We start from the raw sequence: 27,614 nt of genomic DNA, 5'->3' as shown, positions 1-27,614 counted from the left end.
GTGATGGGGAAGAGCGTTAGAGACACGAAGAGCCCAGAGGATGGGCTGCCACTGAAGGCCACATCTGGGTAGGCAACACACTCTCCACCAAGCCCAGGCTCCGAGCTAGCTCTGGTCCAGGCTGCCGTGCCCGACTTTATGCCTTTAAGTGGAAATTTTTAGTGCATCGCTCACCTGAGCGTTCTTAGTGGTTTGAACCTGAAGACAGCTAGCTCGGAGCAGGGGCAGGGCAGGCTTGCATCGCCCTGAGCGCCCGCGTCCGTGTGCCCGCGGGCCGGGAGGGCTGGGCTCCTGTCCCAGCTCTACCGCCAGCCCATCGGGTGCCTGGGAGAGCACGGCGATGCGTCAGGTACCTTGGGATGCCTCCTCGGGCCGTTCTTGGACATGTAAGGACAGGTCTTAGGTGTGCTGAGAGATCTCTTAACTGAGCGAGAACCTGCAGGGTACGTGTCAGCAGGGAGAACGTCCTTCCCGAAATCACCAAGCCAGCGTTTCCCTTTCTAGATTTCAATGTGAGTGGGAAGAACATGAAACCCTCTTGCCTCTGAAGAGGCAGGGACCGGGAGAAAAGCTGCATGTGCTCCCTGGGTCACAGCGCCCAGAGCACGGCTCCCAGCTGCTCTACCCGAGCTCTCTGCTGTGTCACTAATATGAATGTACAAGTTCCTATCAGGCTTTTCAGCAAAATCCTTATCTTGTGTTTTTCTTCACTGCATTTGGCTTTCTACTTAAAGAAAGTAACCTCTAATCTGTACTGCTGGCGCAGCCAGTGAGATACATTCGTTTCTAAGTACTACGGGTGGATCTATCTGGTACTTCCTAGCAGAAATACGGATCAGCCTCCCTCCCCAGCAGCCCTCAAGTCAGGTCATTCGAACGGGCTGACGTCAGGAACGGTCTGACCACCGCAGCCAGCTGCAGCGTGAGGAAGAAAACGGGGCAGGCAGAGAGGAGACGACCGTTTCTAGGACAGAAAAAGCCTCCTTTCCTCTCCGCGAGTAGAGCTCTGATTTTTCTTGGCATATTGAAGCGGCAAGGCAAGGAACGGACAAGGTCCTTATCCCGTACCCCATGTGCTGCTCACACAAGCCTCCCAGCCAGGGAACCCAAACGTCACCGACTGCATGTAGAGGCATTGCAGTGTATTCACGGGGACGACGGACACTTCTTTCAGACGGATGGACCAGAAAGGCTAGAGGATTTTTTTCTCATTCTCTCTTTTTTTTGTTAATCTGTAAGGACTCTGGCTTCAATCTGAACTGGACCTACAAATGTCTTACCACCAAAACGAAAAAACACTTGTGTGGGTGGAAGTATGACAAAAAATAGTTTTCCTATAAGATAATCTGATAAACCTCATCGTCCTCTAGAAAGGCAACATCGTCCACCAGTGCTACTTAGCACCCAGAGTGCTCTTCGACCGCAGCAGATACCGATCGACTCTGACTTTCCGCCTATCCACTGTCCTATTCTCGCTGTCGAAAATCCGCTGCAGATGCAGGGCCAACCTCCTGTCCTCCTCCTCTTGCTGGAGCTTCTGCTCCATCTCCCGTACCAAGCGATCCTCCGGAGGCAAGCCCACCTCCCCTGCCGCGTGCCTCAGTCTTTTGACGGAGCCGTTGTGCTCCAAGTGCTTCGTTTTGCAGCGTCTCTTCCGGCCCCGTCTCAGCGACGGGGGCTGTTCCCCGATGATGTTCTCAACGGAATTGCAGGTGCTGTTCTGCACGTTGATCAATTCGCTGTTGTTCAGGTATTTCAGCTGCTTTTTTCCCGATGTCTTGATGGGGACTCCTAGCGTGCTGTTGTCAGGCAGCGATGCGCTGACACCCATGAGTCTTCTGCTCAGCATTTTCGGGCCAAGACTAAGACAGGATTTGTCCATGAACGTGTTCACTTTTAGGTCAGGGATTTCGGACACTCGTGTGTTTAAGGAGGTGACATTTGATCTCGGATCTGGTTCGGCAGCGCTGTCATCTGTTGTTAAGGCCTGCGAATCTCTGTTCTTCTCGCTCCCTCTTCCCAGCTTCGTTTCACTGATGGAAGGAAAGAAATCCAGCTCGGGGCGAGGGTCTCCTGTCGTGTCAGGTGGAAGGTGATCATCCTGCATTTGCGGCTGCTCTTTAGTGCAAGTGCTAGAGTTGGTGATGTCAGGAACTATAACGTCTTCGCCGGGCTCCGAAGCCAAGGACGTAAGGGTCGCTTTAGAGAGAGTCTTTTTGATCTGGCGCTCTTGAAATATCTGCTCCCATTTTTTCAGTATTCTAGGACTGGCCTCGTAGGTGGTCGGCTTCTGCAGGCTCCGGTTCAGGTTTCTCGGGGTGGACTTTATAATGAGAGGGCTCAGGACTCTGCCGTCAGGAAGCCTCTTTGGAGGAGTACACGGGGAGCAGACGATAGGCTTGAAGTGGTTGAGCTCTTCCGAGATGCTGTCATTGCTCTCGGGGCTGATGGATCGCTCTGGCTTGTGCAGGGCCGAGAGGGACGAAACGGGGTTGAGAACCAGGCGTTTCTCTGCCGTCAGGTCTGGGGCGGAGAGGCAGCGGTTGTTTTGGGTGGACGACAAAACTCCAACCAGCGGCGTCGACGTGCTGGTGACGGGTGGCACCTGCAAAGCAAGGCACCACAGCTCAAAAAGATTGTCATTGAGAAGAATACGGACAAGCGTGCAGGAGGAGAACAGGAGAACGTGTGGCTACCACGCTCGGCTCCTGCAGCAGACCAGCTGAAGAGCGCTCTGGAACAGCCGTGGCAGCCTCTGCTGGTCACGGCACCTTTCGTGGCTGATATATAACATCAGCAGAGGACACCGGAGTCCAGCACAATCTGGGTCTCACATTTATTTCAGTGTAAGAGCTGTTCTTGCCACAAGTGGCAACCACTCCGATGGCAAAATGCTTGAAGCAAGGCAAGACAAGGAGAAGCGGAGAAGCACTGCACCACCATGGCTGAAGGAAGCCACGCTCTTCAAGGGAAATGATCTCCAAAGGTTTTTTTGCTCCCTACCAAGCTGTAGGAGAGAAAGAATAAATACTTGGCCCAGGTTTAACACGCTGCGCTGCAAAACGTCATGAGAAAAGGTGTGTATGCGCCTGAGGCAGAGCGGTGGAACAACCTTGATGAGTGGTCCCAGACCACACTGCGGCCACCACACTGGACGCTGCCTGAGACGGCCTCTAGCAGCGCTTAAGAGCAACATTTCTTGTCACCTCCACAGCCATCCCCTAATGCTGTTACATTTGCAATGCGACAGAATCCAGCCACAAATAAATCAGAAATAAAAGCTGCACATACACAACTGCAAATGGTGTTATTCTTCTCTAAGATGAAATTATTTTATCCAGCAGCTAGTTTGAAACAGTGATAGCCTTTCTCTGCTTAGCCCGAAAGAGAGTTGTTTCTACTAGCTTATTTTGGGGTCGAAACAAATTTGTGGAACACCCTGGTAGTGCAAGTCTTAATTGGCCAGGTCCATAAACTATCTACTTTCAAAAAAAAAAAGTCCTGAGGGGGCAGGTCAGTTCTAGACCCTTGCTTTGAGCTCAGTCTAGCTCCTACCAGCTTAGCTGGGAACTGGACCATGGTCCGTGCCCATAACCTCAGGGACGTGTAGCTAGGTGATCACTGGGGTCAACTTAGTCTGCCCGGGGGGGATTTTACCATTTTTCAAGCAACATCCCCCAACCAAACTGCCCTTCCAAAGGATTGCAGAGGCTTTTGTTCCTTACGGGATCTCTGGAATTGAACCCGCCCCTTCTCCATCTGGGATGAAACTGAGCCCAAGAAGGAGGGGCGTCAGCACGAGGAGGTGGAACGTCCTAGCAAGCGGCCCTGGCGGAGCAGCGCTGGAGCTGTTCCAGGCTGAGAACTCACAGCTCTCATGATTTAAGCTGCTGCTGCCAGCCACCAGGATCCCACGGGCCGGAGAGGCACATCGGAAAGGAGGCAGAGCACGGCCCCGGAGACAGAGATCAGTACAAGAGCGAGCGTGCAAAATTTGCTTCTGCTGGCAGGGCCAAACAGAGGGGTCAGCGGTGCTGCCAGGCACGGCGCAAGGAAAGGCGTTTGCAAAGGTCATCTCCAACGAGTGGAAGGTACCCAGCGATTACTGCTGGAAGAGCCTGAAAAACCTCCGGCTCGGATTTTCAGCGGTGCTTCGCGATCACCGCTCATTTTGAAGCTGGCAGTGCACTGAAAAGTCAGGCCTGTTGCACAGGGTAGCAGATACGGTCAATTCACTCGGCCTGCTGGATGCGAGGGGAAGCAAGAGCAGGCCAGCTCTTCCCATAGCCTGGAAGTGCAAAAGAAAGTATCCTAACATCAGGAGAGCAATGAGTTTTGCTCTGTTTAAACAGCGTTGGAAAGAACACGAGAGAAAGGGGGATTAAGAGAGGTTTTTTTTCTAAACTTCTAAAAGATTTTTCTTTAATTGGCTGGGGATTCAGCCTTGAAAAGAAAATTAATTACAAAACAAAAGCATGATGAGTACCCTTCCAACTTCCAATTATCCTCCAACGCTAACAAACAACTCTGTAAGCTCTCTACTTTCCTGCTTAGTAATTTCTAACCTAGCAGGTTTTTATTGTGAGCTGCAAGGAAATGATTGGCCCCACGGCGATAACGCAGCACCAGCAGCACCACAAACACAGTATTTTATATCTCCAGATTACCGGCGCTGTGTAACCTCAGATAAGAACATTTACACACAGAAACCCTGTGTTTCCAGACGCAGCCAGTACCTTTGTTTTGTTGGCCGGGACTGATCTCTGCCTGCTCTTCGATCTCTCCTGAATGGTGTCGTTGCAGCTCCGACTCCTTTCCACCTTGGAGGTTAGGTTCCTGAAAAGCAGATGGGTGAAAACAGGAGATTGTTCATGACCTTAGGAACAACCAGCCCAACAGCCCTGGCAGCAGCTACCTGTGGGGGAGGCATCAGCCTTGGCAGCGCCCGGCTCTAAGAGGCGCCTGCCTCCTATTCCCTCGGGGTAAAGGGATCCAGGAATCTTGGATCTGCCGCAGAGTCCTGGTCTGTGTTCAAGGGCTCCGCACGAAACACACTGACACCTCCACCTACGGCTTACAACTGACTGAGGTCAGAGCTAATGACGATGCTACGGAAAGCCCTGTGCTTCTCATGTGAAAACACACTTAGTTACTCAGCTGCTTCCACTGCATCATGCAACAGCTCTCACTGATAAGCTCTTCGGGGCTGATGCTATCTCTTAATATCTGTGCTGGAGAAGGATCCAGCACTCTTGAGTTCATCACACAGAATTTTGTACTTCAACGATTTCTGTCATTTAAATCTACAGACAATGATTTTTCTGCTTCACGGGATGAACACTAACTTTGTTAATCCCTAGGATTTTATACCATGTAGGAGGTCATCAGACAGATGCTATTTTCTACCAATTAGTCTGTTCTAAAATTCCAGAAAAAATATTACTTATTTTGGATTGGAACAACCATTTTAATTAAATTTAAAGCACCTCAGGTATGTTTAGAACAACAGTGAAAAGAACATCTGTAACGGACATTAATCGGCTTGGAATAAAGTCTCAGCATCTTACCCTGAAAGGAAAGCAAAGGAGTAGGCACTGGTCTTGGAAACAAAAGCCGACCGATGTGTTTGCTTGCCCTGGAATGGTTCTTCATTCTCTGAATCCGAGAGACGCTCAGGAAACTGAAGTCAATCAAGGAAGAGTTAGCTGACACGTACAACAAAGAGAATCACTTGGAAAACAAAGCTCTTTCTTGCAAAGATATGAAAGATTCCAACAGCCCCCGTCCTGATTACACCTAGAGGACATAAACCGAGAATGCAACCTGCCAGCACATACACACGCTCATGCGGCTGTCTTCACTGGAGCTGTAACAGCTCAGAGGCTGGCCTCAAAAGCATAAATAATGCAAAAATAAAGACACAGCTTCTATGTACACCTGTCAGTTGTTGAAGAAAGTTAATTTATTGATCAAGGAAACGTGAGAAAAACCTACAAGAAAGGTACTCCTGCGGAGTCTCACAACTGAAATAAGAAATAGGCAAAACTCAGCATGAAGAATCTGTTGGACTACAGTATCGTACACCTACACTGTAGAAGATTCATGGAGAAATGTTCATGGAAATGCATATGTGCCTGAAGACCAAGGATACACAAAGCAGAACGGTTACCTCTACAGATTTATCTGCTATGTTTGGAAGAGCTGCACCTTCAGTCACGAGTACAGTGGGTAAAAGTGGGGACAGAAACCTCCAGAAGAACATCTGTAGTCATAACAAACCTTAGAAGACAGTTCTCACTAACATGGATCTTCATAATCTGTTAGCTCATAGCCTTCAAGGGCTATAAAGAAGTCAATCAAATAATCCTGGAAAGCTCCCAGTGTCAAAGGATGAAAGCTCCCAGTTTCAGTGGGCAGGAACAGGAGATACTCAGCTAGTCAAGGTCTTAAAAAAACTAGTTCTTGTTCCAGGACTGAGTCTGAGCAGCATTTCACCTCCCAGTCAGAGTCTATGATGTGGATAGGAAAGAGAAGCACAAGCTTACTTACACACTCTTGGTTCACTTTAAGCACTAAAGATTCATCTTTTTTCTGCTGCTCTTCCATTTTTCTTTTTCCTACTTCCATGTCATCTAGAATGAACTTGTGAATCAGATCCTCGGAAGCTTTTTCTTCTTGTAGTTTTTCTTCTCTCAGCTGGAAATAATGACAAAAGAGACAGCGTATTTCAAGTGTTTTAAGTCCTACACCTGGTTGCCAAAAGTGATTTTCCAAGAGTCTGGCCACATAATTTGTGTCTTCATTTCTCTACTCTAGAGTCACTGCCTCTCTCTCACAATAATGTGAACATTGGTTCGTTTCTACAAGGCTTTCACGTTCATGCACTCTACACAAATATCACGGGTATTATCTTCTTTGCAAAACAGCAAAGGCGCTGTTAGGTCCAGGGTTTGACAAAGACTTCTCTGCCACACTATTGTCTAAAACAGAGAGACAAAAGCTTCTGTCTACTCGTAGATAATCATATTACAAATAAAAATGTGCAAAACAGTAGTTGCATGCAAGCTATGCCATTTCAATTTTAGTCTTCAAATGGCCTGCAACACAGTACACACAGTTTGGCAGACATACAGACAGCATCACCTAAATTAGAACTGGTTAGGTACAGCAATTCCCATGTTGAAACCTACACGCTGTATGAAATCCTATTGCTTCATTGACGCGCTGGGATGGAGAAGATCCAGAGAGATTACCTAACCCTCCGATGGCCAACTGGAGGCCCAAAGCTTGAAGTCAGTTTATCAGCTGAAGTGCAAATGCAGATGAGAAGTGCAAGTGAATGCCAGGATCTAGGACACAAGGAACACGGATCCACGGGATCCTGCCTGCTGCACATCGAACAGCCGCTGCCCGCGCACCACGCTGGACAGACTTGCTTTTACCTCCTGGCCTCCTACCCTGCCCCGTGTAGTTAACCTGTTATTGAAATCCCCTTGCTTTTTTAATACATTCCTGCAATTTAAGAAGTCTGATCCAAAGAAGGCACCGAGCACTTTCAGCCTTTTTGGTATCACCTCCTATGAGGAATACTTGCCCTATATTTCCTTTTGTTTTTCTCTAATTCTAATGCATTCTTCGATATTTTCTTGCTACTTTTTACCACCCTGGCAAGTCAAAAAGGCTACGATGCAACATTATTTTATCCACATGTGCTGCGCTACTGCATTTCACAAACCCAAAGGCTGCACAAGAAATCCTACCGAACTGCCAGAGCAGCCCCAAGCTGCGTCCTGCTGCACTCCCCATCCTTTTTCTGCACTGAAGGCTTTTTTGCTGTGCCTTCTGAAGCGTGCCTCTTCCATTAACTGCCAGTCCCCAGATACTCCTTTATCTTCCCAGGAGATCCCCTACCCATTCTTGAGCTTGTGGAAGTCCAGTAGTAAGAAAAGCGGATTTCAGAGAGGTGCAAACACTTTCCTTCCCTCCAAAAAGCACAATCCATCACTTTATGATCCCTTTTAACCAACCAAGGTCGACTTTACTGTCCACAAGCTCCTCCTGGCCAGGCTCTCCCTGCAGAGATTTCTTTCCTCGTGAACCAAAGGATTATCCCCAGCACGATCCATGACCCTGAGGGGCTGCCTGTCCTGCTGCATTATTTTGCCCCCCCCCTTACCTAAGGCATCAAACTCCCCATTTCTGCCAGGACCTCTTTTCTGCAGACTTGCTACTCAAAACCAACAAACCCCCTTTTTTCCTCCTTTCCACCACCTTTTCCTGATGAACAGGCTCTGCATATCTGTACATATTTCAGATAACACCATCGGATCGTCCCTGCCCAGGATAACATCACCCAGCTCCCTTCTCGCTCATTACCCAGCCATTCACCCAGCTTGTCTCTCACCTCTTCCTCAACTTCAGGCTTACACATAGGCCACGAATAGTCTACATATGTATGTATATATACCAGGTCCTCCCTCCTTCCTCCGCCCAACCTCTGTGCATAAGTTATCCTTGTCTGGGACAACAAGCCTGACCTCTGACTGACAGATCTCCATCACGCTGATGAATCACAGCTATGGCTAAGCACTCGGAATTCAAATACTTCTGTTTATTCCTCCCATTTGAGCGTAGGCATCTCAGATGCGTAAGAAGCTGCCCTGTTACCGTCCCTCCTATCTTCTCACACTGCCGCAATTTCCCCGTCGCCTCCCAGGAGAGCAGTGCTTACAGGAGACCTGGTGCCCTCCAGTAAAGCTCAAGGCATCCACAGCCAGCTCGAGCACCGATCCTACAGCACTGCACATAAAGGCAGTGGGCGACATTGCAACAACTCCGCATTCTTCCAAAAATATTTAGTATTTTTTTTCCCTGCCGAAGCACGGGGGAAAAAAAAGCATGGACATGCGGATGACAAAGAAAACAGAGTTCATGATGTATTACACAAAAAGCACGTCATGATTTTCAGGCTGGGAAGAACGCGAATCCTACCGAATCCGAACCCCCAGAGAGGAGGAAAAGAGAGGTAGGAGGAGAGAAGGTAGAAACCAGGAAAAAATCCCACTGTTTGGCTGATTGTGGGTGTTTAGCACATGTTTTCAAAGACTGGTCTGACTTCTCATTTAGAGTTGTTTTAAGATGTATCTTGAAATTCCTGATCTATTAATAACCTCAAGCAATAACTACAACACAGTGTCTGACTAAGATAGATTATGGCCACATGATGCAGACATGATGAATAGTCTGCTGTATGTTTCATGAACAATATTTCCGCACTTTAAGGAGCCTTTTTTAAGTATCTGAAAAACAAGTTCACATCAAGATTTATCAAAATGATGACTTTTTTTGGCCAGCTGAAATACTACCCAACACTTGTGTCCCTTCCGTATTTCTCACACGGAAGAAAGCTACATGGAAATCCTTGCTTTTTTGTCTAACTTACAAAATTATACTCAATTCTGAAATCTAAAGCCACAAACATATCTAACAACATACAGGAATATTTAAAGATTTTGGGCAAACCCAGGGCACAGTTAATGTGAGATGCAAGCACAAGCTCTGCCGACAGTGAATAGTGAAAAAAGCAACAACAGGATCCTAATCCTAATTAACAGGATACAAAAAGGAATTTAGGTTCAGAATTCAGGTTGCAAACAAAAGCAAACTCTAGTGATAAAATTTGTACTAATTAAAAAAAAAAAAATTTAAGTAGCCTAATGTAAATTATCTCCCAGAGAATTTACTTACAAACGTGGCAATGCTGTGCCGGGACGTGAGGACTAGAAACTGAAACAAGCTGGTGTGAAACATCTACCCTGGGAGAAGTATCTTACGTTATCTGAGTAGCACCTTTGAAATACTGGATGCAGGACCGTCAGCTGCTGTTAGCAGTTCGGTTATCAGAAAATGCATTTTAACCTGTCTGTAGCCCTTTCTGGAACCGCAGGAAAAAATGCTGCACAAGCAACCGCTAATTTTTTGCTCAAGAATTGCTCAAGAAATGAGAATTTCAGGAACATCATTCTTGATACTAACATTCATTTCCAAAAGTTTGGTAAACTCACGTTTGACATCTTCTCTTCACTCCGTCAACTGTCCAGGTTTGCTTGCTCGCTCCCCGAGCCTGCTCTGTCTACCCATGCTGCTGGAAAGCTGCATGTCAGCACATGCCTCAGGTAGGAGTTTCCCTCCTGATGGCGTGTGATTACAAGCAATAGACTGCTTGTGATAGAAAGATAGTTTAACAGGATGAGTTAGGTTTTTAGTACACAGAAACGATATCCTCCTTTGGAAAAATATAAAGTACAAGAGCACCAAGTGCGCTGTGTAAAAGAGGGAAAAAAAAATCTCGCTATCCTGCACAGAGAGCAAACATTTCATCTCATTCTGAAAGCCATTTGAGAAAATTACACTACGAGATTATCCACTTCAAATAAAAATTCTTCAGTACATAATTATGGTAACTACTTTGTTTTCAACTGCAAAAGGCTGGGAAGCAGGTCAAGAGCTAGGATTTATAAAATAACTCACATCTGGGAGATGTAAAAGCTTTTGAACGCTCCAGCCCGGGTTATCCCCGTTTCATGTGCAGGGAAGCTGAGATGAAACCTCGAGACACAGAGGGAAGCCCAGTTATACACAAGCTTCAAATACTCCTAAATACTTCAAATACAATACTCCCAAACCTGAGTTCTCGTCTCCTCCTGCCTAATTCAGAAGTTCAGAGACACCAAGAAACTCTCACTAAGCGGCAACAGTCACAATTTTGCCTGGAATAAGGAAAAAGCGCGAGTGCATCATCAGTTGCCATTTTGTCAGCAAAATTACACTGCCCTTTCCTCTTAGATGATGATTCAGAGAATCTCCCCCCCCCACCAGCTCTTTCAGACGAGGTTCATAACAAGTGAGTTTAAGTCGGCAGGGGAAAGAAACCTATCTCCCATCTGCCAGTGAGCAAAAAGGGGAAGGCAGCAGGCTGAACAGGAACGAGACAAAAACATGCCCAAAACGCCAGAAACATGTTAAAGTATTTCCTTTTGACTGCTGGGGAAGTGAGAGGTGTTGGCACTGGACTGCACGTGGTATCTTTTTGCTGATGTCAAGCGGTAGATGCAAAAACCTCTTCAGCTGCAGTCTGACTATGCTTCAAATGTGCTATACTTGAACTTTATATATAATATTTAAAGTCGGTAACGGAGTGATCAGGATTAACAAGCGGTGACAAAGTACCCGCTTTGTCCTGCACGGATGCAATGCTCCTATAAAAGTTTTATGGACCACAGGAGAGAAGGTGGTTTAAGTCTTCCAGAAGATCCAGATATGCATCAGTCCGGAGGCACTTGGAAGAACTGCAGAGCTAAGATCCTGCCTCAATGAACTCAGGCGGTTCCTGCTGCTCCGGACACCTAGGAAATTCTGGCCTTGCAGCTGGATTGAAGACATCAAGCAACAAGTCTGGCAGGATCAGTGATGAGTTAGCTCCAATATCATCGTGGAAAGTCTCCCACTCACTATTACGGAGAGGTTTATAGAACCTTAGCAAGGCTTACAGTTAATACTTATATAAAAAGCTTTATTTCTTCTTTAAGCCAAAGATACCCTGAGTATACTCATCCTGAAGGTTACAGTGAAAAAAAATTAAATTGCCAAATACAGTGATGCACGTTTCAGTTAATTAATAAACTAGATTTTTATATGAATAAGATTTCTGTGCACTTAAGTCTTACACTGCCGCCTACACCAACTGCTTCTCAACAAAGTGTCTCACCATTGCTACAAATGCCACAAGTCACAAGACTTTACACACAAAGCGTGCTTGCCTACCTAGCAAAAATCACCTGGACCAGAGAAGAGTCTGCATTTCTTAAGATCACTTAATGAAAGGTCATAGTCAGCCAAAGTTATCCTAATAACCTCTAGTGACACTGCCCATCAGTGTTGCTGCTAATTCCACACATGGAGAAGCAGGAGAGAAGACCCTTCCACATTTTCAATTGTCTCCTCACATACATGCATTTCCCAGACGAGTTATCTACCTTAAATATCATCTAAGCAGTACTTCCCTACTGAGCATCACTCAGTGGACAAGGCTATTTTTCTAACTAAACCTCAGCTTCCCAGCCCTTTCTACGGTTGTTGAGATCTTCAAGTGAAAACCCAAAGAAAATTCTTCAATGATGAAACCCGCCCTGTTCCTTTTCCCCAGCAGGTAAACTAATCAGCGAGAGGTTGGACCCGTCTCAAAGCAAAACACCATCACAGAGATCAAGGCCCCGGGACAGTGATTAAATCTATTGACAGAGACACCAGCAGCGGGGCAGAGTCCGTGTTTCGGCAGGGCGGTGCGCAGGTCCCGGCAGAGGAAGGGACGCCAGACGCAGGAGCTACGAGTGGCAGCATGAATGTTTTAGCAAGTTACGGGCAACTCTCACGAGAGGGGTTGCAATAGAAATCGTGATCCGCTCGGCTGCAGCAGTCATTGCTTTCACTGTAATGTTTCTCACTTAAAAACCAGCCAACTTCCATAAATGACTAGCCACCGGAGATATTTCAATGATTTAGATTAAGAAAAAATCCCTTTTTAAATGTAGAAAATATTTTCCCAGACTTTAACTCCAAAACAGCTGAAAAGCTTTTCTTCCCTTCTCATTTTTTTGTCTTTAAATGACATTTTTTTCTTGCCTAAAAATAGACAGAAAGCTCTAGTTTGGAATAGATTGTTTCTGAGAAGGATGTTACTGTAGGAGATGCCTTATGCTGCAAAAGCCTTTATGGAATTACATCCACAAATACTGAATGCTCTAATAAACCCTGTACAACCAAACAGTCGCTCGAGGTCCACCAAGGAAGGTACATTTCCATGTCCTGGAAGGCAGCCTAAGACAGCAAAATCTGGCTTCTACGTGCTCGATTACTGCCAACCTTTTCCTGAACTGGCTGAACAGCATAAAGGGAATAAATGACCTTTGTTACAGAGCAGAAATAAAAAGCCCTTCGAGTTTCCTTACAGGTAGGATGGCATTCCTGCAGGAAATCCAAGTTATTCTGGAAAAAAAAACGCAATTACACAGAATACTGTACCTTCCTTAGCTGGCTTTCATATTCTTCTCGGAGTTCCCCTGGTTTGCTTAATTTAATGGGTGCTCTGAATATAAAGTCTGGAAAGAAAAAGAAAAAAAAAAGGAAACACTTTTTAGTGTACAATGACAGGGGTTGTCCATTATTTCCCAAAAAGGGTAAGCTCTCCACGGACTGCACAGGAGGTTCTGCAGCATTTTTTCAAGCACATATGTTTATATTACGACACTGCTATCAAAGCTCTGTTTAACATACAGAAACATTGGGAAGAGGATGGCCAAGTAATACCATTTTGCACTTCTGTAGTTTCTTTTTGAGATTCTCAAGAGTTCTTGACAAGCAGTTAAGCAATCAGGGGAGTATTAGGAGGATGTAAACACAGAGGTTAAGTAACAGCCCTGAGATGTCACAGGGAATCTCAGTCCTAGAAATAAAACCAGGCTTTAAGCGTCTGCTCCAGCCAGACACCCAAGAAACACAGGCTGACAGCAGTAGGACAACACCCCGAATTCACACCCGTGCCCTTCTGCCATTTAAACGAACACATCGAGAATGTTATTTTCTATATAAATGGTGTTTTTACTCCTCCATGTCCCCTTCACCTTCGCAGCTGTCTGCAGTGCTGTCCTGCCAGTCCGGAGCAAGCACAGCTTTTATTCCGCTTGCAATGCGCTCCCCGAGGTCAATATTTCGAAGCCGGGTGGGCGGGCTGCTCCGTCCGGCAGGAATTCCCTGTCCTGCTCCCGCTTCCTCCCTTCCCCCTCGGGAATTCAGAAAGCAAAAGCATATTGGCACGGGGTTACAGTTTAACCTCCATCCCTGGAGTTTGTTACTCCCCAAATGACTCCCTTCTTTACGTCGGCCTCAAAGCTCTCTCCCGCTTCTGTGCAGTGCAAGTCTGGGCAAGTTGCGCTACTGTTGGAGGAGCTTGGATGGAAAAGGGAACAACCGGAATAAAACAACAACCCCTGAACAACTGTCTGCGCTCAGCCCGTATCAGTACTCCAGGCAGGGTGCAGCACAGCTCATCATCCCAACATGCTACGCTCAGGATGAAACGGGTACAAGCAAGAAGGAGACATCAGTAGTATTTCCTTTTCCCAGCTTGCTAAAATAAAGGGATATAAACCGGCAGCTCCACTGCATGTTTTATTTAGGAAGCGTTTTTATTCCTCAAACACATTGGCTCGAAATGAAGAATTCACAGTGGGGGAAGTAAATCAAACATACAGCAGCCGGTGGCTGACTGCCCTGGCGGGCATCCTCCGGTTCACGGCCGTGTTTGCCTCCTCCCTGTGGACAGGTCACGGCCCTGGTGCCGAAACATGCCATGTAAAGACTGACTAAATCCTGTTTTCACCTGTCCTGCTTTCCACCGGTTTGCTTTAAAGTTCTTAGAGGAAAGTCCCATAACTTCACTCCCACCCCACCGGTGAGTGCGAGTGCAAACTCCGGAGCTTCCTGCTCAAGGTGCTCCGGAGAGGGAACACTGCCAATGCCAGAGCTGAACAGATCACAAAGTATTTCTTTAATACTTGCTTTAAAAGGGAGAAAATAAATCTCTTGTAATCAAACAACAAGCATATAGATTATAAGGCTTTTTTTTTTTTTTTTTAAAAAAAAAGAGCTGCTATTCCTTCTTACTCGAACGCCTGTGCAAGCTAGGCTTGTTTTTAAAGGAAAACACCCAGAATGTCCCAACACGTGTGACAGAAATCCCAAGTGGTGGCGATGCTGGGGAGGCCAGGCTGCATTCCTCGCTCCTGCTTCTGTGCCTGCAACCGGCTGCGCTGGAAACCTTCCACCGGCTTCTCAAAATGTTTTTTCAATTGTGTCCTTGAGCAGTTCCCGTTCTTTGTGAATTTTATCAAGCTGAACTTCCACGGAGACAGTTCCAAGAGCAGCAGCAATCTGTAACATGCCCGCAGCAAACTTCAATTACTTCTGAATGTTTAAGGCTTGTCTCAGACCTTATCTTCACAGCTAAAAAGGTGTATTTTTTCCCTCCAGGGTAACAAAAGCGTACGAGCTAACCCGAGGGAAACATGCAGCAGTAAAGACAAGCCACATCAACTGTTTCATTGCTTACACGGGTTCAGCAAGCCAAAAGAGATTTTAAATAATGGAACAACATTCATCTATAAAGTTGTGCTGGTTTAGCTAAAGTGGTCCAACACCAGGCGAAGGCAATTTTATCTATAGTATCTTTATGCACCAACTTGTGTATTTTACAGATGGGTCAAAAGAGATGAGACCTCAAATTTCTAACTCCGTGTAGAAGAGATGAAAACAAAAATGCAGGCACAACTGTGTATCTACGTTTACAACACCCCACTACAGTTTCTGCGGTAGAGCGATGCCACATGGTGGCTGCCCCCAGCCAAGGATGCTTCTATCGGCACAGAACTGCTGCAAACTGAACCAGACCGGTCCTCGCACCGGGATGCAGCTGGGGAGGAAGGCTAGATGAACAGAGCATCAGGCGTGTTCCTCCAGCATGCCTCCGCGTGCTAATTCTGGATGTTCAGGTCCAGGACAAGGCTGCTCGGCTGTTTCAATGTGGGCTACAGCCTAGGAGAACAACGGAAACGGGTAAGATGATGGAAGAAACGGCCTTTTACTTGATTATGCAGCAAAGCTCCTGCTTGCTCTTCCTCTTGAGTGAGCTGCGGGTCAACAGAAACAGTTTCTGAATGAAGCTGACTTGGAAGGGCTGTTGGGAAGGTCGGCACTGGCCTGCTCCTTCCAAGCAGGGTGAAAGCACCAAAACAGTCGCAGTGGCAGGATCAAACCCGGCATCTTGCTCTTTTATGCTGGCAGACAAGAGTTTCATCCCATTGTGCTCAATCTTGGAAAAAACAATTGATTTCTGCACTATTTGAGAGGACAAAAGATTTTCTGATTATTTAACGCTGGTTCTCAAAGAGGCATTTGCCTCATAGCCTCAATCCCCCTGAACGACTCCATCCTTTCAACGTTAGCACACAGAAGTGTGCATTACACACCGTCACCGTTACTCCGCACTCCTGACCAGCAGATTTTATATTTACTGGCAAAAGATTCAGAAACATCCATCTGGTGAATTCAGCAACATGGGTTGAATAAAAATAAGTTGAACTCGATTCAGAAACCCTTCGGTTCCCTGTCTGTCGTTCAGAGGCTCCTGGGTTTTGCCAAATTGATGCCATCCGGCAAGTCAAAGCTCTGCCACCTGCGGCAGCAAATCCCCCTCACCCTCAGCTTCCATGGAAACTTTCAGCAGACTTTGTAGCTTCCTTCTCCCCTTTATTCCTGGCAGGGATAATCAAAACCTTGAGGTTTTCACTGTTTTTCCTTTTAACTTCCAGCAGTTAGTGTTTATACTTGCAGATGAAGATGAGGTCTTAATGTTTTCAAAACACAAACAAGAAGTTAGAAGTTTTCTGACTACGGAGAGGTTTGGCAACAGTTTTCCAACAAAAGTAGTTACTCTAGTTCTTTTAAAAGGATGTTAACTAAATTACATGAAGATATGCCAATGGCATACTTCATATATATACTTCGGCATCAGTGGATCAGGGCATATTTGGAAACAAGAAATTAAAACTCAGAACATTTCGGCCAGAAATCTGCAACTCTTTCATAAGTAGAAGAATCAGTAAGGTTGGAGCTATAGGAAGACTTCGGGCTGTCACATACCGGTAGGACAACACGTGGCATCGCCAGCCCCGTTCTCCTGCCCTGCCGCAGGCATCTGTGGTCACAGCAAACCAGAGACAGAAACTGAGTCAAGCTAAGACCAACCTACTGAAAAAAAAATGCAACCCTCCAAAAACGTTTTTTCACTCCAAAGCAGCTCCTGTACCACAACAGGCTCCAGACCAGTTCTCACACACAGCCAAATGGGACAAAAATAGACTTAATCTAGTTCTGAGCCTGGAGTTCCAGCTGAAGCAGGAGATGACACTAGAAAAACGTTGATGTGGTTGATAGCTATTAATATACTGTCATTTCTCCCTCACTTGCTACATCCTAAATAGGCTAGTACCAACAATTTCAATAATGTCCCTGAGACAAATCTTCCCAGCAGATTTTCATAGAATCACAGAATGGTTTGGGTTGGAAGGGACCTTTGAAGATCATCTAGTCCAACCCTCCTGCCATGGGCAGGGACATTTAGTGGTGGACTTGGCAGTGTTAGGTTTACGGTTGGACTCGATGATCTTAAAGGTCTTTTCCAACCTAAATGATTCCATGATTCTATGATCTTTCACTAGATCAGGTTGCTCAAAGCTCCGTCCAGCCTCACCTTGAACACTTCCAATGATGGGGCATCCACAACCTCTCTGGGCAACCTGCTCCAGTGTCTCACCACCCTCATCGTAAAGAATTTCCTCCGTATGTCCAATCTAAATGTACTCTCTTTCAGTTTAAAGCTGTTGCCCCTTGTCCTGTCACTACAGGTCTTGGTAAAAAGGCCACAACAAGGTCTCCCCAGAGCCTTCTCTTCTCCAGGCTGAACAACCCCAACTCTCCCAGCCTGTCCTCATAGCAGAGGTGCTCCAGCCCTCTGATCATCTTCGTGGCCCTCCTCTGGACCCGCTCCAACAGGTCCGTGTCTTTCCTGTGCTGAGGACCCCAGAGCTGGACGCAGTGCTGCAGGTGGGGTCTCACCAGAGCGGAGTAGAGGGGGAGAATTACCTAATTTTGCTTGATTTGTGTTCCAAACGGAGCGACCCGGCTCCCCTAGCACTGATGCCAGGGCACAGAAAGCATTGCTTTCCCCCGCACCTCTTGTTCCGTTTCTTCATTTTCAAAAGCTTGCCTTGGCGAGCTGGGAAAAGGCACACAAAGCCAGCAAAAAGTGAATCTAGACGTGCATTAAAAGCAAGACAGAAAACAAAGAAGTCCACCAGTTAATGGGAAGAGGGCAGAGAAATAATTGACACAGTGAAAGCTTAAGTGTTCAGAAGAGTGATGCTTTGGTGTTTACCAAAAATTAGCTGTGATCAGGTACTTTAAGAAACAGGAGTGCAGAAACAAGAAGTAGATAAAGATGGCACAAGAAGTGCAAAGGAAAGGTATTTCGGAAGAACCCTCTTGAATACTGTTTCTCATCCATATGAATCATCTGTCTTGCCTGGTTTCTATGGACAGCTAACAGTGAATGCAAGGCTGCGGGTTTCACATGATGCACGTACAGTAAATAGGTCTTACGATAGGTTTCATAAAATTTGTGAGTCGTACAGCGGTATAAATAGATGAAAGGCCATTTATGCTAAAAGGAATGTACCAAGTTCAAGAATACAATAGACTGTAAATGGAAAGACCTCTCCAGGGACGCAGCCGAGAACCGGTCGATGCCTCTGCATCATGTGTTGAGAGCCAGTCTCGGCGAAGATGGGAGTTGTTCGAGCCATATTGGGTATAAATCCAAAAGATGTGTTCCTGCTGGTAGCAACCCCCGGGAAGAGGCTTTGAATAAAGGAAGATGGAAGATGGAGAGGCTGTCTGGGGATGCGAGAGGGAGAGAGAGAAGAGGTGGCTTTAGAAAGCTGGTGAAATCCACCTTGGTAAGTTCTGAACTGTTTGTGGTTGTCTTCAAGGTTTCCTGGAGCAAAGGGGTTTTCTTTAAGGTCATGGAGAAGTAGGGGAACGAGAGGGGAAGCAGCTACTTGAAAACTGTAAAACAGCAGGCTTAGTTTCAATACGCGAACGGGTACTACAACCAGTTGTTAGTTCATTAGCAAGTATCTAGAAGGTAACAGGCAGACAACAAAGTAACACCAACTCTGTAAGAACAACTCGCATTAATTCAATCCAATCTCCTTCTTTGATGGGATAATTAGGGGATGAGGGGGAAACAAGCAACAATATGAGTTCATCTCTTGGGGGTGAGAGGGTATTTTACCTGCTGTAGAGACCAAGATACCCACAATTTTTCTTTACAGAGAACGTTAAGGACTAGCAGGACGCACCCTGTTAGGGGTCACCCGTGTACTTTTGAGCAGCCCATGCAGGAACTGCCTCCTGCACTGTCCAAAACTTGCTCTGGACAGAAATGCATAAGGAAATAAAGCAAGAAAATATGAGGGTAGGAACCACTGCAAAGAAACTCAAAATCCTGCCCTTATGCCTCTGTGCAGAAAGGAAGAGAAGAGCTGGCTGGGGAGGTAGGAGTGTGGCAGGAAGGCATCGGAGGGAAGAAGCCCAGAGTCCTAGATGGAGAAGCTGTAAGGAGTGGGAGTGGGGCAAGGAGCAATAGCTCTCAACGTCATGAAGACAGGTTAAGAAATTTTGCTAGGTACGGTTTAGTGCCAACACCCTTTGGGCTCATGGAGACCACTTCAGCTCAGGCGCAGCATTGCACAAACACAAAAGCTCGCACACTCTCCTGGAGCTGCCAGAGACCCTCACGCAACCCCGCAGAGCTGCCAGGTCGGGTACAGCAGGGCTGGTCCTGAGACGGAGCTGAAATTCCAGCAGACGCAGGCTCATTCCATGAGGTTTCCTTGCATGCCAATTCCCAGCTCACTCTCTAGTTCCCGTATTATCTGGATATATCCCTGTTTTGCAGGACCTCGGCACCCTGAGTAACAGTATGCCAAACATATTTTGTCTTTTTCATTTGGAAGCACATAAAAAAAACATTCTTAGAAGCACAGTGGGAAAAAAAAAGCTAGTCTAGGTATAACCACTATTCAGATAGATGCACAACTAGCTGAAAAATTATTTTCCAAGAGTTAATGATCCACTGCCATGCCAGGACAGCCTCTCACATTGGCCACTGGGGCTAGCTCTGGGTCTGGTCCTAATCACTCTCTTCATTAACGGCTTGAATGGTAAATTAAAAATAATTTAAGTATTGTGGATGACTGGAGAGAGGACAGCGAGGGAGGAGACGGAGGTGGAAGCACTCTGAGAGTCTCACGGCACAGTTGTTACTGCCCCTGAAGAGGCACCCCTACCTTATTTCTTTTCCCGGGCAATCTTAAATTTAACCCATCCCATCAAACAGCCATACAACACCAATGCTGCAATGAGGAGGAAAAAAGTGGTGGTGTCCACTTTAATCAGTTTGACGTGGGGACTAAATCACTGCTTGTCACGTAGCAGGGAAAGGCTTCATCGGGATTGCCGTTTCTAAACTCTTAGCACTGTGGTCTTGAGACAAAAAAACTGGCGACAGGCTACAGAACAACAGAAATGACAGGAAATTAAGGAATCACCAGGAAATGCTCAAGAACTAGACTGGTCTGGTCCAGCGGGGAAAGAGGGAAACCACAGCCAAAAAAAGACTTGGAGGAAGGAGGGGGAAGTCATGTTAGAAGTCTGGCAAAAACACCCCACCCCTCTTATAAAAGCATCAGTTATTAATTGTTCTGCATAGCTACCGGGCAGAAGAGAAACAAAAGAAATCAGCTGTGTTTATAACAAAGGAGATTTTGATTAGATATTAGGCAACATTTTCCAAGCGTTCAGAGGCTGAAACAAAGGTGGCTGTGGGATCCCCTTTGGCCATCTGTGTATGAACGGACGACTCAGATGTCTACGAGGAATGGTGTAGGTACACTTGATCCTACCTTGGCATAGGGGAGCAGATGCCCTGTCCCTTCCAAAAACACTTGGGGGTCTATTATATAAGCAGTCATTTATTCTTTCCCTCCCAGACCACTTTCATGTCAGGAGTTTAAAGCTCTTGACCAGCTTAACAAGCCCTTTCCTTGGAAAATTGACTTTCTGTTTCCCAGTTCGTGAGAGAACACTTGTCCTTCAGCAATTTTCCAGGCTCCCTAAAGTCATCTATAATCTGGGACGGTAATGTCAGGATTGATAGGCAAAAATCTATCAGCGTGGGTGAGTATCTGATACTGAAGGTGGACCTTGTGCCTGCTGTCTGAAAAGATACAGCCATGATCTCATCTGCTTGTCCTTTTTCACAAGATCCTTTTCTTTCGTCTTGATTCACAGGGTATTCCATCTTCCTTGGGAAAAACGTGAATGTACTTATTTTCTTACAAAGCAGGCTGAGCACCTCGCTGTGAACATGTTATATTCTTTCTTCTTCTTCTTGGCTAGCTGAATCCTCAAACACATACCCGCAGTCTCCAAGCCTCCCATCTGCTGCACCTATCTGCCTTCCAAGACTTTCACCAGGCAACTGTTTTAATGTAAGAAACCTTACTTAGCAAAGTATTACAGCCAGTACCGCATCTTTAGCTCAAAATTTGGTTTTACAACAGCATCTAGGGTGCCTTTCCAGGTGCTATATGGTACTTATGCCCACAGAGCAGGCAGAGAAGATGTGGGACCTATGGGCCACCCACATCCTTCTGGAGCAGCAGCTGGAGGCCAGGCTGAAGGCAGCAGGACAGCTCGAAGGGCATCAGACGCCCAGGGGCAGCCAAGCAAACCCAGCCCACGCTAAGACACAACACAGGCAGCGAGTATGCGTTGTCTCCGCTTACTGCTATCCAGTTTTGTTTGACAAGTGTCGTGACAAGGACTTTGTCTTCATACGTATTTGTATAGCACCTAATGGAGAATCCCCAATCTCAGCCAAGGTCTGAGAGCTCCTCAAGTCCGCTATTATGTACAAATCCCAAAGTGAATGACAAAAATTGAGACTTGAAACCGTGATTATTTAGCCAATTTAAGCCGGAATAATCAAGGTATGTCAAGAGGTCATACCACATAGTTTTTAAGATTTTGCAGATTTTAAGTGATTTAATTAAAAACATCAGCTTATTCAGTGTTTGATAACAGAATCACAGAATAGTTGAGGTTGGCAAAGACCTCTGGAGACCAAACCCCTCTGCTCAAGCAGGGTCACCAGGAGCAGGCTGGCCAGGTCCATGTCCAGTTGGGTTTTGACTATCTCCGAGGATGGAGACTCCACAACCTCCCTGGGCAACCTGTGCCAGTGCCTGGTTTACCTTCACAGTAAAAGGTTTTTTTGTTATGGGAAGTGAAACTTCTTGTGTTTCAGTTTGTGCCCATTGCCTCCTGTCCTGTCACTGGGCACCACTGAGAAGAGCCTGGCTCCGCTGCCTTTACTGGCTCCTCTCAGGGATCTATATACATTGATAAGGTCCCCCCAGGTCTCCACCAGCGTGTCAGTGCGGATGTTACGGGAGACAAGAGTCAAAAGGGCGAAAAGCAAATGGACACGATGGGCAAACAAGAAAAGGCTTCTACAAGTTCATCAGCAGCAAAAGGAAGATGTGGGTCTGCTGCTGGGTGGGGCAGGGGACCTGATGCTGAAGGACACAGAAAAGGCTGAGATGTTCAATGCCTCCTTTCCTCAGTCTTTACGGCTAGATCGGGTCCAGAGGAGGCCACCAAAATGGTCAGAGGGCTGGAACACCTCTCTTGTGGAGAAAGGCTGAGATAGTTGGGGTTGTTCAGCCTGGAGAAGAGAAGGCTCCAGGGAGACCTTACAGCAGCCTTTCAGTATATAAACGGGGCTTTTAAGAAAGATGGAGAGAAGAGTTTTTACCAAGGCCTGTAGTGACAGGACACGGGGCAACGGTTTTCAACTGAAAGAGGGTAGGTTTAGATTGGACATAAGGAAGAAATGTTTTACGATGAGGGAGGTGAGACACTGGCACAGGTTGCCCAGAGAGGTTGTGGATGCCCCATCCTTGGAAGTGTTCAAGGTGAGGCTGATCTAGTGGAAGATGTCCCTGCCCATGGCAGGGGGGTTGGACTAGATGATCTTTGAAGGTCCCTTCCAACCCAAAACATTCTATGATTCTAAGACCAGCTTCAGGAATCCCAGGCCCCTGAGACCAGGGGGAAAGTCTGGAGCAAGGAAGACCCATCCTCGTTGGAGGGAGGATCAGGTTAGGGAACATTTAAACAAACTAGACATATACAAGTCCATGAGACCTAATGGGTTGCACCCACGAGTGCTGACAGAGCTGGCCAACATCATTGTGAGGCCACTCTTGATTATCTTTGAAAGGTCATGGTGATTGGGAGAGGTTCTTGAGGCCTAGAAGAAAGCAAATGTCACTCCTCCCTTCAAAAAGGGCAAGGAGGAGGAATGACAGGGCCAGCCTCACCTCGATCCCTCGGAAGGTGATGGAGCAATTATTCCTGGAAACCACTTTTAGACAAGGACAAGGAGGTGTTCAGGAGGTAGTCAGCTTGGATTTACGAAAAGGAAAGCATGCTTAACCAACATAGTAGTCTTCCATGACGAGATGACTGGCTCAGTGGATGAGCGGAGAGCAGTAGATGTTGTTTACCTTGACCCGTGAAGGGCCACAAAGATCATTAAGTGACTGGAATATTTGACATACAAGAGGAGGCTGAGAGAGCTGGGACTGTTCAGCCTGGAGAAGAGAAGGCTCGGGGGATCTTATCAATGTGTTTAAATACCTGGTGGAAGACAGTAGAGAAGACAGAGCCAGGCTCTTCTCAGTGGTGCCCAGTGACAGGACAAGAGGAAGTGGGCACAAATTGAAATACAAGAAGTTCCATCTAACATAGGAAATCACTTTTTTACTGTCAGGGTAGTCAAGCACCAGTACAGGTTGCCCAGGGAGGCTGTAGAGTCTCCAACCTTGGAGACAGTCAAAACCCAACTGGACACAGTCCTGGGCAACCTGCTCCTGCTGACCCTGCTTTGAGCAGGGGTTGGGTCTCCAGAGGTCCCTGCCAACCTCAGCCATTCTGTGGTTCTCCGATAAGCCTCACTAATGTCAAGATAAACCACATCCACTGCTCGCTTTCTGCACGTAGTAGGTTACCATTTGTAATGGATCAACTACCTTTGATTTCTACACTATTAGCCCAACTTACAACATAAGTGGCCAATTACCTTCACAGCTTTTAGCGTGAAGCAGCCATCCGGTGCTGCTTAAGGACAAGCTTGAGCCTAGGCTAGAAACGCAGCAGGAATGCCGTTCAAGATTACAGCTCATTTTAGCTCACCTCATCGGCTGTTAACTCAACCGCTCTACAGCTTTAAGTGCAATTTTACGGTGGCGAGATCTATGGTATGAAACGCAATCAGAGTACAGCGTGAGTAGGGGTTAGGCTAGCCCAATTTAGAGTGCCCACAACAAAGCCATACTCAAGGTGTACAAGGTGACACTCAGGCGCAGGTGTCCATCTGCATTTGGGGCGCACACCCCACATTTCTCGGTGCTAAGACCCTCCACGATTCTCTCCAAGACACTTTCAGAGCTTTAGGAAGTTTGGGCAGGCAGTAAATGACAATCAACATGATGACCACGTGCCTTGCTGCAAAATATACACATCTCAGACAATTCAAGACAAGCAGAGAATTAAAACTAATTTTTCTTAAAGAAAACAACCAAGGCACTGCATAAGCATTCCTGCAGCATGGCTGGACATTCTCATTTAAGCTGGGTTGGACCAAGCCGAGTATATTTAAGCATGACTGACACAACTACCTTGGAGCAGAGATCGACTCAGGGAGTTTCTGTTGTCCCTCCTCCGGCTGGGCCGGGGAGGAGGAACCGCTCCCAGCCGTTTGGCTCGGCTCCCTCCGGACAGCCCGTCCGTTCATTGATTCAGCAAATCCTTCTGCGCGAAGGCTTCCCAACTCGCTTCCAGCAAAGGTTAGCGGGCTTAGTTCAAACCACCAATTTAAGCTGTTTAAGCTCATCCTGCCAATTTTTCCCGCAGCAAATTAGAGGGTGCTGACACAAGCATGAACTGGGAGACCAGTAACGCGCTCGAAAAGGAACGGTTAGGGCACGGCTCGATGGCTAAAAGGACATTTATCCATCGCTTAAAGCCTCGTCTGCTCTACAGGGCTCCCACCAGCGCCGCTACGTCGGTGAAGCACTCGTGTAGGTGCAGCGGAGGCGGCCGATCTCTGCCAGCGCTGCTGCATCACCTCTCCAACCAACACGCACCGCGGCACCAGCAGAAGATCCCGGCGCACCGGGAGTTCTGACAGCAGCAAGGTGAGCATCTTCCGCAGCGCCTCGGATCCCACCGGGAAAGAGCCACACCGCCGGCTCAAACGAGGACGTATTTTAAACGAAACGCAGGGAGCAGTTTTCTAGGAGTTGAGGAAGGCCGACGGCTTTTGAGACAGGGAGGAAACGCGTGACAAAAAGCCATGAACTCAGAAACGATGGACTTTTTTTTATGACAACAAAGGACCGGGACTTCCCATGGCGCAAAAGCTTTCCTCTCTCGATGCGGCAGAAACCCGCCTGACATTCACCAGCCCTTCCGACGAGCAGCACCATCGTAACCATTCACTTTTTGGGCAATGTTATTATAAAAATAATTGGCTGTTCGCCATTTTGGGGTTCAAGAAGGCGCTCGAAGGAGAAGCCAGGCCTGCCCCACGCAGGGTGTTTTGTTAAAACCCGTGGATGAGTGTGGGGCTGCGAACGGGGTGAGATGCTGCCGGCAGCCTGCTCCCACCCCACCTTCGCGCCTCCCCAGCCCGCCACCTTGCGGTGCTCTGTGGAGGGGGGCACCGTCCTGCTGCTCCCACTCTTCCCATCGCCGATGCTGTCGGCGAGGGGAGCCCCATGGCTGAGCCCGGGCGCACTCAGTGCACGGAGCAGATGTTGATCCGGGCATGGCGAGGTGGGGAAACGTTCCTCCTCCCCCCGCCCCGGCCTACCCCTCCACGGCCCATCTCCCGCCACTGCAAAGGAGGGTGGGCTCAGCCCCACCGCCCCCCACTCCCCCCCCCCCCCCCGACCCCCGCTTGGCCCCGCAGGACGAGGCTGAGCCCCCGCAAACTCAGCGCACCCTCCTGGCAGGCCAGGCCGGCCCCGCCCCCTCGGGGCTGAGCCCCCGCCGGCTCATCGCACCTCCCGCGCGCCGGCCCCGCCCCCTCGGGGCCGAGCCCCCCGCGCGCGCCCCGCGGCCCGCCCCCCCCCTCCCTTCGCGCCGCCGGCGGCGGCTGGAACCGGGGGGAGGGGGAGGGGCAGGTGCCCGCCGCCGCCGCCGCCGCCGCCGCCGCCGCCGCACCTTGGTCCGGCGGCCGCTGCTCCCCGCCTCCTCCGGCGGCCGTCGTCGCGGCGGGCTCGGCGCGGGCCTGCTGGCGGCGGGCCCAGGTGGAGAGGCGGCTGCGGCAGAGCGGGCAGCAGAGGCCCGGGCCCTGCAGGCAGCGCTGGAAGCAGGCGAGGCAGAGCGAGTGGCGGCAGGGCGGCGTCACCGCCTCCACCAGCGCCTGGCGGCATACCGGGCACTCCGCCACCGCCAGCACCACCTCGTCCTCCTCCGCCGCCGCCCCGGCCCGCCCCCGCCGCCGCCGCCCCCGCCGCGCCGGCACCGCGGCCCGGCCGCCGGGACCCGCCGCCGCCATCTTCTCACACTTTGAAGGGACAGAACGTTGGGGCGCGCGGCCCCGCCCCCTACCCACATAATTCATAAGGAGACGCGCCCCCCCTCGCTTCATATTCATGAGCACCGCGTCGCGTCCGTACTCACGAGCCCCGCCTCCGCATCGGCCACGCCTTCTTGTTGAATATTCATGATAGCCACGTCCGGCTATATAAGGAGGGGGGGCCACCTCCCCGTTCCCTCGGTAGCCGTGAGGCCTCTCGATCAGGTGGAGTCGGCGCTGCCGGCAGCTCCCCTCATAGAGCCCGGGCCCGGTGTGAGGGGCTGCGTGGCGGGAGAGGGGCTCTCCCCTCACAGAGCCCGGGCCCGGTGCGAGGGGCTGCGTGGCGGGAGAAGGGCTCTCCCCTCACGGAGCCCGGGCCCGGTGCGAGGGGCTGCGTGGCGGGAGAAGGGCTCTCCCCTCACAGAGCCCGGGCCCGGTGTGAGGGGCTGCGTGGCGGGAGAAGGGCTCTCCCCTCACAGAGCCCGGGCCCGGTGCGAGGGGCTGCGTGGCGGGAGAAGGGCTCTCCCTCACAGAGCCCGGGCCCGGTGCGAGGGGCTGCGTGGCGGGAGAAGGGCTCTCCCCTCACAGAGCCCGGGCCCGGTGCGAGGGGCTGCGTGGCGGGAGAAGGGCTCTCCCCTCACAGAGCCCGGGCCCGGTGTGAGGGGCTGCGTGGCGGGAGAGGGGCTCTCCCCTCACAGAGCATGGGCCTGGTGTGAAGGGCTGCGTGGCGGGAGAGGGTCTCCCTGTGGAGGGGCACTGGCCCCAAAGGAGGCCTGTGCCCTCTCCATTGCCCCAGGCAGGGCCGTAGGGCATGGTGGCTGCATGCTCCTTCAGCAAAGTGCTGTTCTCTAGGCCATGGCCCGCCATAGGGAAGACCCTCCACAGTTGGCTGGGGGGGTGGGTATCTTTTTATTTCAGCCTTGCTGGATGCTTCGGTGAAGAGTGTAATCTTGGGTTGTTCCCGCTGGCCTGAGTTTCATGGAGCTGCTTCAAATCCCTGTGGTTTCTCAGAGGGTTTAAGACCCTCCCTCTGTGTCTGCGGGGCACGACACAGCCCTCTGGCTGCCTCCAGCCACTGCCAGCCTCCTCTTCAACCGTCTTCCAACCAGATCCAGTGGTGGGTCTTTAAAGACACACCACAGAATCCCCATGTACTAACAATGGTTTTCTATCTTGATTTGCTGTTACTTACAGCTTTTCTTCCTTATAGCCACAGTGCATGATC

General features: G+C 48.8%; 1 protein-coding gene across 1 annotated transcript; it reads right to left on the bottom strand.

Moving 5' to 3' along the window:
• Nucleotides 1-63: 63 nt before the first annotated feature.
• RNF169 (ring finger protein 169) lies at nt 64-26,368 on the bottom strand. The gene is made up of 6 exons (XM_050912082.1): nt 26,032-26,368; nt 13,081-13,157; nt 6,550-6,696; nt 5,568-5,680; nt 4,737-4,836; nt 64-2,605 (listed from the first exon to the last, which is right to left on the bottom strand). The coding sequence occupies exons 1-6, from the start codon at nt 26,366-26,368 to the stop codon at nt 1,394-1,396; spliced, it is 1,986 nt and encodes a 661-aa protein (XP_050768039.1). The 3' UTR covers nt 64-1,393.
• Between the last annotated feature and the right edge of the window lie 1,246 nt (nt 26,369-27,614).

The sequence above is a fragment of the Gymnogyps californianus genome, chromosome 1 (assembly GCF_018139145.2).
Source record: "Gymnogyps californianus isolate 813 chromosome 1, ASM1813914v2, whole genome shotgun sequence".
Lineage (NCBI taxonomy): Eukaryota > Metazoa > Chordata > Aves > Accipitriformes > Cathartidae > Gymnogyps > Gymnogyps californianus.
This window is presented reverse-complemented; position numbering and strand designations above follow the sequence as displayed.